The sequence below is a fragment of the Heloderma suspectum genome, chromosome 7, assembly GCF_057233095.1.
Source record: "Heloderma suspectum isolate Gila_16-S chromosome 7, 16-S_ref, whole genome shotgun sequence".
Taxonomy (NCBI): Eukaryota; Metazoa; Chordata; class Lepidosauria; order Squamata; family Helodermatidae; genus Heloderma; species Heloderma suspectum.
This window is the reverse complement of record NC_139464.1, coordinates 82797501-82807500: the sequence shown is the minus strand read 5'-3', so window position 1 is coordinate 82807500 and position 10000 is coordinate 82797501. Positions and strand designations below refer to the sequence as shown.

The 10000-nt window shown below is 41.9% G+C and overlaps 1 protein-coding gene across 6 annotated transcripts in view; it reads right to left on the bottom strand.

Moving 5' to 3' along the window:
• FOXP2 (forkhead box P2) overlaps positions 1 to 10000 on the bottom strand; it is a 595587-nt gene that overhangs the window by 74922 nt on the left and 510665 nt on the right. For 5 of the 6 annotated variants that reach the window (XM_084810788.1, XM_084810785.1, XM_084810786.1 and 2 more), the window contains 2 exons: positions 1550 to 1687; positions 199 to 384 (listed from right to left, as the gene is read on the bottom strand). In XM_084810788.1, the coding sequence (XP_084666914.1) occupies positions 199 to 384; positions 1550 to 1687 (324 nt within the window). The remainder of the gene's footprint in view (positions 1 to 198; positions 385 to 1549; positions 1688 to 10000) is intronic. The other variant, XM_084810790.1, reaches the window with a different exon arrangement.

Below are 10000 nucleotides of genomic sequence, written 5' to 3'. Positions count from 1 at the left end.
GTTCATATGAGACATTCTCCATGTGAATATATCCTCAGGGGCATCATGTGCTGACGAAACTGTCTATGCACCTGAGTTATTTCAGCACCAACAGCTTCTCATGAAGATGGTATTTTAAAAATACCCAGAGGATCTAGCTCTTTCCCTCTCCTGCTCAGACCCCAGCAATGATTTATCGATTAGCTATTTAGGTTCTACCTCTTTTGCTTGCTTTCCTGGGTGCTGCTGCTGCTGCTGCTGGTGCTGCTGCTGCTGCTGTTGTTGCTGCTGCTGTTGCTGCTGCTGTTGCTGCTGCTGCTGCTGTTGTTGTTGCTGCTGCTGTTGCTGCAAAAGCTGAAGATGTAACTGCTCTTGCTGTTTCTTGTAAAACTCTTGAAGTTGTTGCTGAATAAATCATTTTGACTTTAATAAATAAAGGCAAAGTTTCAAGTATTATAAATCTCCTAAACTCTTCTAGATTGGCATGTGGTAGAGTAGCCATTAGGACGCACCTCAGAACAAAAATGTAGTTTGAAGAGACAGATCTACATACATTTTTTTCCAAGACAGCTCTGAAATTTTCCAATGCAGATTCCAAAATATCCTAAACAAAAGGGCACAGAAAATCTGTATTCTAAAAAGCATGCAGCAGAGCCCAACCAACTCTTAAATTCAACAAACATTATACTATTTTAAAAATAGGCTCAAGTAGAAAGTCTACCACTTGTAAATATTCAAAAGGTCTAGCAAGGCCAAACAAAAAATCCTATTCTTTAGAGGTCCTGAGAGTGGAGAGCTAATCTGTCACCTGTTTCAGCAGGATGGCAGATTTACAGTTGAGACAATTTGCCTGTAATTATCATGCTACTACATACCAAGTGTTTAAACATATTAAGAACAAACACATTATTTTCTGCATCATAATTAAGCATATTCCTCAAAAGTCAGGCAAAATGATAATGAACATTATAATGATGCCTGATTGATGACACTGCCTTTGTTCTAAGACTGACAGGTTTCAGGGATTCTTGGCTCTCATTCCAGATTTTTGGGCTACAAAAAGAACAATCCACTCCTCTCTTTCTAATTTCTACAGAGGGAGGTTTTGGGGAAGTGAAAAGAAATAATAAAAGAACATTGAAGAAAATTACTTTTCCCTTTGATAAAAAAGCTAATAAGTTCAAATTTCTTAACTGCCTACCACTAAAGGGAGCACTAAAGTGTTATGAATTTTAAAGCAACAATTATCTCAAAGTGTATTTACACTTTCTTCGACATACTACAACTCAAAATGTGCCTAAGCACTTGAACATTTAAATATTGATTTCTTCCTTGTTCACACTGCACCTATCATTGCTGCTGCCATCTTACATGGCATATTTTAAAGTTGCAAAACTGTTCTTTTTTCTACCTCAGTTTGATAGTTGAAGGCTGAGAGGGCTGAATGCAGGTTGACATCATGTGTTTGCATGGGGGAGATAGACAGATAGATAGATAGATAGATCTCATTCAGAATTGTTAATACCTGTGAATAGATCTGAACTATGCTAATAGTTCACCCCAACATTACCTGCTGTAACATAACTGCTTGCTGTTGCTGGAGAAGTGCTTGAAGTTGCTGAGGAGACAAAACTTGTTGTTGGAGAATTTGCTGCATTTGCTGAGGGGTGATCACCTGGGGAGTCATCATGGCCACTGACACAGGCACCTAAAGAAGCAAAGATTACAAATATATTGAAGTCTGCATTCATATTACTTGGAGAGCACATTTTAAAAAAATTGTAATCAAGTCGGGCTATTTGTTTCATATCATTCTAGTAAACAGCAGCTTGCAATCCTCAAGCAAGGATATATTTCTAACTGCCACTGGGATTTCCAAACTGTATCAAGGAGGAAGTCCCATGGATATGTTGCTTGACCTATATTGAGAATTAAGTCCTTGGCTGTTACTGAAACAATGCCCAGTTCTGAAACCAAGGCCACAATATTCTGTCCTATATGTGTCATGGCTTGCTCAGTCCTAGAAGGCTTACCATGATTACAACATAAACTTCATGCCCCACTGATTTCTTTCCAGACTTTCTTCTCTTTTAAAATAATCATTGAATACTATAATATGCATAGATATAAAAGAAAATGATACCTAACAGTGCCCTAACTCCCTGCCGAAACAAATTGAAATAAATTAACAAAATCTCTACTGTAATGCCTACTCCATAAATTATATTGTACCAACAATAGCTAATTTTGATGGTGCAGCTTCTTTGGCTTTATTTATGCTCCAATATGTAATAAATGCTCACCATGTTTCTAATATTAGACTGGCAGATTTTACATCATTCAGGTACATTGGTTTAAATGCTGTGATTCTGTACATTAATTAAACATTGTATACTAGACTAGACTTTTCTTCATGATTCCTCCACAAATGGTTTTCTCCTTGTATTTTTTTTTTTTTATCACTACCATTTTGGGAGTAATCAACAAATTCCTCTGTAGGTCTCTATTTATTTACAGTACAGAGACAAACATATGACTACTGATGAAAAAAAGCAGCTCTTCTAGTTCCCCCTCCTCTTCCGTAACATCTGGTACAAGTTAACTCATGTCGAAACATTCCATGTTTCCCAGGTCCATGCCAGCAGCTGCCAATGATATCCAGCAGGAGCACAGGAAATATGGAATGTTGTGATGTCACAACATGAGGCAACCTGTACCAGATGTTACAGAAATGAAGAGGGGGACCAGGTCATCACTGCCATTTTTGGCAGCAGTGTGTAGAGTATAATTTAGTTTAGTCTATACCTTCACGTATCGTTCAACAGAAAGAAGCGTGGGGTGGGCTGATGTTGTGTTCTTGTTGTCTCTTTAATTACAGTAAGCACCTCATCCCAATAATATAGTCTCTTATTATTTTACAATGATTCTAAATATGTAAGAAATCTGCCTCTTTCACTTGTAGGAATGTAGGATTTGTCAAGTCCATTTCTATGGACTTCCTCCTTTTCTCACTTCAAAGTCCATTCCATGCTGATTCTTTCTGAGGTTGTTGGGTGGGTGGTTTACAGAAAAAAATCAGTACGTATTTTGGTGCACATTTTTCAGATGGACACATAATCACACATTCCCCCATTGACTAACGCGGTGCTGGCTCCAGGTTTTTGCAGGCCCTTGGGCAAGACGCCTTCAATGGGCCCCCTCTCTGCTTGCATCTACCTTCTCACCACCATTGTCACCAACTGCTATTCCTCCTCATCCTCTTTCTCATCATGGCAATCACTCGCTTGCTTGATAGGCAGAGAGCTAGAGGGCAAATAGGCAGTGGCATCCATTGCTCCTCCTTCTCACCATCACCACTGTCTGGGCCAGAGTGACAGGTAGATGAACAAGTATGTTGCAATGGTGATGAGGAGCAGCAGCTCCAGCAGGCTCTTGTCAGTGGGCCACTACTGTGGTGCAAGCCCTTGGTAGCTGCCCGAGCATGCCTACCCTTCATGCTGGCCCTGGGATAATGTGTAGTGAATATCAAATGCCAATCAGAAGTATCCATGGCCCATGTGTTAATACAAAGGGCTGCAATGGAAGACCAGCCTGTGACATGGTGAGGAGCACCACCATACAAAGCAGCCAAACACCAGCTGGGTTGAGTGTTTGTGGGGAATGTTCCTGCCTGGGATGTACAGACAGAATCACGGAATTTTAGAGGTAGAAGTTGCCTTGAGAGTCCTCTAGTCCAGCCCCTGCCCTGTACCAAGGGAAGGGGGACCGAGGGAAATGCACTGCATGATGTTGAGAAATGGGTTAGGGTGGAGATATGGGTCAGGTTCAATATGCAGTGGGTCTCTGCTGCGGTGAAGGCCCACAGCAGGTGTCCAACCATGCCTACCCTTGATGCCCTGGACAAAAGCGTATTTGTACGCATTTCAAAAATGTACACAGTGTTTATTGCGCATTTTCAAATGTGTGGATGTTGTCAGACACATTTTTTCTTTTGCAGAATGCATTGCAAGCCTGGAAATGTATGCATTTCTGACTGCAAATTGCATCCACTTCTGCAATCGATTCCAGATTGGATGGGGTAAATCCATTTGATAAACCTAAACCCTTGATGGACTGAATTTCCCACCCATCCTTATTCACCTGGCACCTCCAGACTTTATTAATAATCAGCATGTTTTGAACTACTGTCTGTCACGAACCTTAACAATGTTGATACCCACTTTAGGGACTTACAGCCCAATCCTATAATTTTTACTCAAAAGTAAATCCCACTTTGTTCAATAGAGTTTACTTCCAGGTAAGTGTGCACAGGGTTGCAGCCTTAATGAGAGAGCCAGACCAAGCACCTTTTTACATAATTTAACATTGTTCAACTCCCATTTCAGTGGTGATCTGTTATTTTAAGAGCTCAGAACTGTGGCACTCTAATTGTAGACACATCAGATTTTATCAGGCTCAAGAGTTTACATTTCACATATCTTGCAAATTACTGCTAGATACTTTTAATGTTGGCTAGTATAAATGTGCATTTAAAAATAGATGATCACATGGTAGGCTTTCAACATGTTACAATCAATCATCTTAAATAGTGTCATAATACTACAACAACAAATGGATAAAGAACCCAGACTGTTTTTCAAAGAATAAAGAAAAATGTATAAAACCCTGCTGGTAAGGGATCTTTTAGACAATATAGATATTTAGATGAAAACACATTTTTGTACTCTTCTGCACTTAGCAGACATACATTATGAAAATAGAAAGATCTCAGAAATAGATGTTGCTCTTGAACCCAAGCATATCAGCTTACCAACTTGCCTGCTTAGAGCAAAACATACATTTTGACCAGAGCTCTACATGAGCTAATATATATACTCTGGTCCATATAACAGTTGTGAACCACCCAGAGAGCTTTGGCTAATGGGCAATATAAAAATGTACTAAACAAATAAACGAACAAACAGGTATTTAAACATTTGATTTGAACTGAAAAAACAGCACATATATGATTATGCAGGAAACAAACTTTTGTGTAAGCTTGAGCTGTATGCTAACACTTCTTGTAGATGAACTGCTTGAAGACATTTATTTATTTAGGCATTAGTATTCCACTTTTCTATGATAAAAGCAGGCTTATGGCAGTTTACAAATAAAAATACAAATCACAACAAAAAATTAAAGGTAGATTGAACTAATCAAGGCATAATCATATTGCTTACCAGCTTGCCAAGCTGGCAGCTGTTGAAAAAGCAATCAAGTTCTTGCCGAGAGAGAGAGAGAGAGAGAGAGAGAGAGAGATTATTTTCCTACAACGCACTGTGGCCCTCCTTAATGTGTCATCGGAACAGGGTATTGATAAAGAGTCTTCTCAGTTCCTGGCACGTTAAAGCACCACCATCATATTAAGTAGTAACATCAATTAATCAGTAGAGTAATAGGTTCTGAATTGTAAACGTTTTCCCGAACATTAACAATAAGATGGTCAGTTCACATTGGTGATGCTCCATATTGGACTACTTGGTCTTGGTGCACAGCGATGTTCCAGGGCCTGAAGATTAAGACATGAATCCAGCATTGGAGGTCTACATAGGATCCTCATATTGTCCCATTCTTTGCGTTACTTACCAGAGGTGGTAAGGTCCACCTAAAGTTGGCGGGCATCATGGGAGGTGTACTTTGGGGATGTACTGTGCATGTGCATAACTCAGTGATGTCTGTAGCTTCTAAGCCATACATCTGATTCTCCCTGTCTCCTCAAGTGAATAATATACAACAAAGGCAGCCAGTGAGGAGAGCATGAATGGTAGCTTAGCTGCCACAGGCTTTACTGGAGCACTGAACACAATAAAGAAATGTGTGGGACATCCCAGGAAACTGGGCATCACAGGAACTACAACTCCACAATGCCAATTTTATTGGCTGTACCAAGCATGTGGTAGAATCATCTGAGGCCTGAGACCATGGACCTGAAGACTGGACTAGGGTCTCAGGCTCAGTCATGCCTGTCCCATTCTGACTCAGAATGAGTCTTTCTCAAATGAGGATCCAGAGCTGCCAGAGCAAGGAGACCCTGGGAGGCAGCCTGAGCCCTTCAACTCTGGCACTGACCAGGAAGACCCCAGTATCCAGGGAGAGACTTTACCAGGCCTGTCTTCAGAGGATGGGTGGGTCTCTAGCTCACCTGCACCAGAAAAAAACTCTTTCTGAGTCAGAGTGAGGCCAAACTGCCTCCTGGCCCCAGGGAGCGTAGACGTCAGAAAGTGCAGGTTCAGGTGGCCACTTGGCAAAGAAGAGCATGCCCAAACGCCCAAAGTAACAGATCTACTCATGAGTAGGGAGCTCCTTGGGAGTAAAGGGACCTTTGAAAGCAGAAGTAAGTGCTTTCAAATGGACTTGGTTGGGGTCCAGGCAAGCAGACTATATAAGCTCTCAGTTAAGGTCTGGGGGCTGATAAAACATCATGGGTCATTCACTTCCAGACTCTTGCAAACTGGCTTACTTGATTCTGCTTTATTTGAGGGCTGAACTCCTGTAATGCTGACTCCTGGAGCCCTGCTTTTTTGGACTATGCTTGCGACTAGACTGCTATACTGTGTTTTGACCCTGATTTCACCTAAGACCTTGCTTTTTGGACTACCTCTGTTTTTCAATGATACCATAAGGTTTTTGATCTCAGCCTCCCCTTGAACTTATTGTGTGGATTTATCCTGTCCTCTGTATAAGGACCGATTTTTGACCTGGCCTTAACAAGACAGGCTCTAGGTTTTGACACAAATCAATTGTATCATGGTGTGTCAGAGCTTGGAGGGCACAAAAGGGATCCAATTCTGGCTGCATTCTGTACCTAGTCCAATCTTGTATTGATCTTTAGTAGTGAGGGACACACCAAATTCTAGTATTTAAAACCTTTATGTTGAGAATTTGCTGCCACTACTATTCAGAAGAAAAGTGTGAACTGGTGATTCATTTATTCCTGTGTTCTCAGGGTGGCATACACAGTTCTCCCAAACACCCCTCACAATGTGAAACGTGCACAAAATGGTATGACTATGTATGGGAAACCAGTCTAGGAATGGCCAAATCCTGCATAAAGAGCAGAATTCGAGGCAGGCTTCTGCCCCACTGTTGGCCCAAGCCTTGGTGAATGTATCTCTGCTTTCTCAAGTCCTGCACTGCCACTTCTCTGTGTGTGGTTTCTGACTCTTAGCCCACAGTTATTCTTAACCATTTATTTACAGATCTGTCTTACATGGCAGTAACTGCCTCGAGTCCCCCAAACCTAGATGTTTAGGTTCCTTCTCTAAACTCACATATTGATTAGCAAACATTTCTTGCTATTATGAGTACGTTTCGATGCTAAACCCCTTCGGAGTGGGGGTGAAAAACTGTCCAAAGGGCACAGCATAGGTGAGCACCAGCTCACAACCTTTTTAGTAGCATGAAATGCACATTGCTGGTTAGTACTGGGGCAGGGTAGAGTTGAAATAGGCAAGTTGGTTGTGAGGAGAGGAAACTGGGGTCATGGCTGCTGATGTTACAAAGACCCTGAAACCTGGAGATTTCTCAAAGTCTGAGTATGCTTTGAGAGTCATGGTTAAGTCAGTATAAGCTTGTGGCTCATGCGGTCTTCAAAATGTGTTGGGCACAACGTTCCTTTGCTATGCATAAAGGGGGTTTGCACAACCATGTGGCCGAGCCCTCCTCACGCCAGTGCCTAGGTGATACGCTGCTGCTGCCCTAGGCCAGCTTCCACACCATTCCTGGTAGGTCAAGGGCCTCGTGTGCCTCCCTTATAATCATCCAGTGGTTTGCTCCTCTCCAGAGCCTAACATGTGGTGAACTTGTGCAGGATGGTTCTATGGGAGTCACCAGAAGCCCTTGGTTTATCATAGGATTGCAGAACCTCTTCCAGCCCGAGGACCAAATTCCATTTCAGAGAAGCTTTCAGGGGCCACATTCCAGGGGTGGATGGGGCTGAAGACAAAAGGCAGCCAGGTCAAAACTCAAGCGTATTTTGGTTTCAAGCTCTTATTGCCAGTAACCAAGCCTCAGGAGGAGCATTTCAACCTTTCAGAATGGGGGAAAATTTGCACAAAATCCAGGAAGCCACCAAACGATCAGTGGTTGGGGGAAAGGGGAAGGAGCATGTCCATATGAGGAATCCTGGAAGGCTGGATTGGGACCCCAGGAAGACCGGATCTGGCGTCCGGGCCTGAGGTTATGCTCACCTGGTTTAACAGAAATGACCAGGGATATTACAGCATGTCTAGCAAAACTAGACTATGATTCTAAGAGCTGGAATGGGGGTTCAGGTTCAGGTTCAGCTCTCCAGACATGGCAATTCCCTCCACATGCAGGAACATGCAATTGTAGAGTTGGTTCCTGATATTTTGTTACCCATTTCAAACCTTAGGTACACACCACAGAAAGAAAAAGAAAGCAATAGAGTGAGATATATTCTTCCAAGCCCAATTCAAAGTGCTGGTTTTGACCTATAAAGCCCAACATGGCTTGGGACCACAATACCTGACAGAATGCCTCTCCTGGCATGAACTGACCTGTAGACTACACTCTGCATCTAAGGCCCTCCTCCAGGAGCTTCCTCAAAGGGAGGCTTGGAGGGCGGCAAAAAGGGAGAGGGCCTTCTCGGTGGTGGACCCCCATTTATGCAATCATCTCCCTGACGAGGCCTGCCTGGCACCAACATTGTCATATTTTCAGCACCAGATTAAAACTGCCTTCCTCTCTCAGGCATTTAGCAGCATATATGGAATCTCTTTGATTGTCTCTGGCTGATTGTTTTAAATTGTTTGATATATGTTGTTGTTGTGTGTACTATTGGTCTATGTCACTACATGAATGATTTTATTTTTTTTGTTTTAATTTTTGTGAACTGCCCAGACAGCTTCAGCTATGGGGCGGTATAGAAATATAATAAATGAAATACTTACACCTATACGCACATTTATATAGTATCAAGTCCCCATTCACAGGACATAAAGGGTAAAAAAGTAAGGGAAGAAAGTGGAGCCAGGGTTAAAGAAGGAAGGAATATGTGATCGTTTTCATTACACAAGCTTAGGGTTAATTATATGCTATGTAACAGTAGGGCTAAGGAACTAATAATGGAAATGCAACTGTGTTTGGGTAGATAGGTCATCAGCCCAAACTGCAGACTGCTTACATACTCCCATAAACATCAATTGCTTCCATTAATTTACATGGAAAAAGGGCTCATTTCAAAGAAAGAGGCTCATTTAGTAGGCAACATCATTGGTGGGCAAAATCTCTCCTGCCATGGGAAGGAACAGTGCTCACCAGGTATAGTTTATCACTACCATTCAATCCCGTAGGAATAGTATAGCGTCACATATGAATGACTTCATTGAGGGGGATGGGGACAGGGGTAATGGGGGAAAGGAATTGTCCCTGACACCGACTGGCCCACTGCACTGAGATCCCAAGGGGAATACAGCTTGGGCCCTATCTTCACCACAACCACTCTGCCTATCGTAGCAATGGACATTTTGCTAGTCTCTTGGGGTTTCAAGGCATTCTAGAACTCTCTATCTATGTGAAGGTACCATACACAACGTTTGGGATGCTGTGAAGCTTCCAAAACATCACTGTTATAAAAGACCTGCTACATGCATTCCCTTTTCAGTTTGACTGAAGGTACAATAACTACACAATCCAATAACATTCCAGTTGTACATAATTAAAAATACAACAATTAATAAAATGGTTACGTAAACTTTCTTTACAGAGATTTCTGTTCACTTGCTATTGCACAGGAACAATTTAGCAGCTATGCAGAGGTACTGCAAAGTAAGTTAGATTTTATGCAGAATGTTACGTTGATTGCAGTCATGTCTGCAAAGCACTGTATGGAAAAAAATGCTAGCTATAAATAAAGTAAATTATAAGGGTCATTACGTTGCAACAGAATTAATACTGGAAGTTATACAGGTACACCATTGATAGAACTGCATCCTGAAGCTGCACAATTCATGCTTGCCAG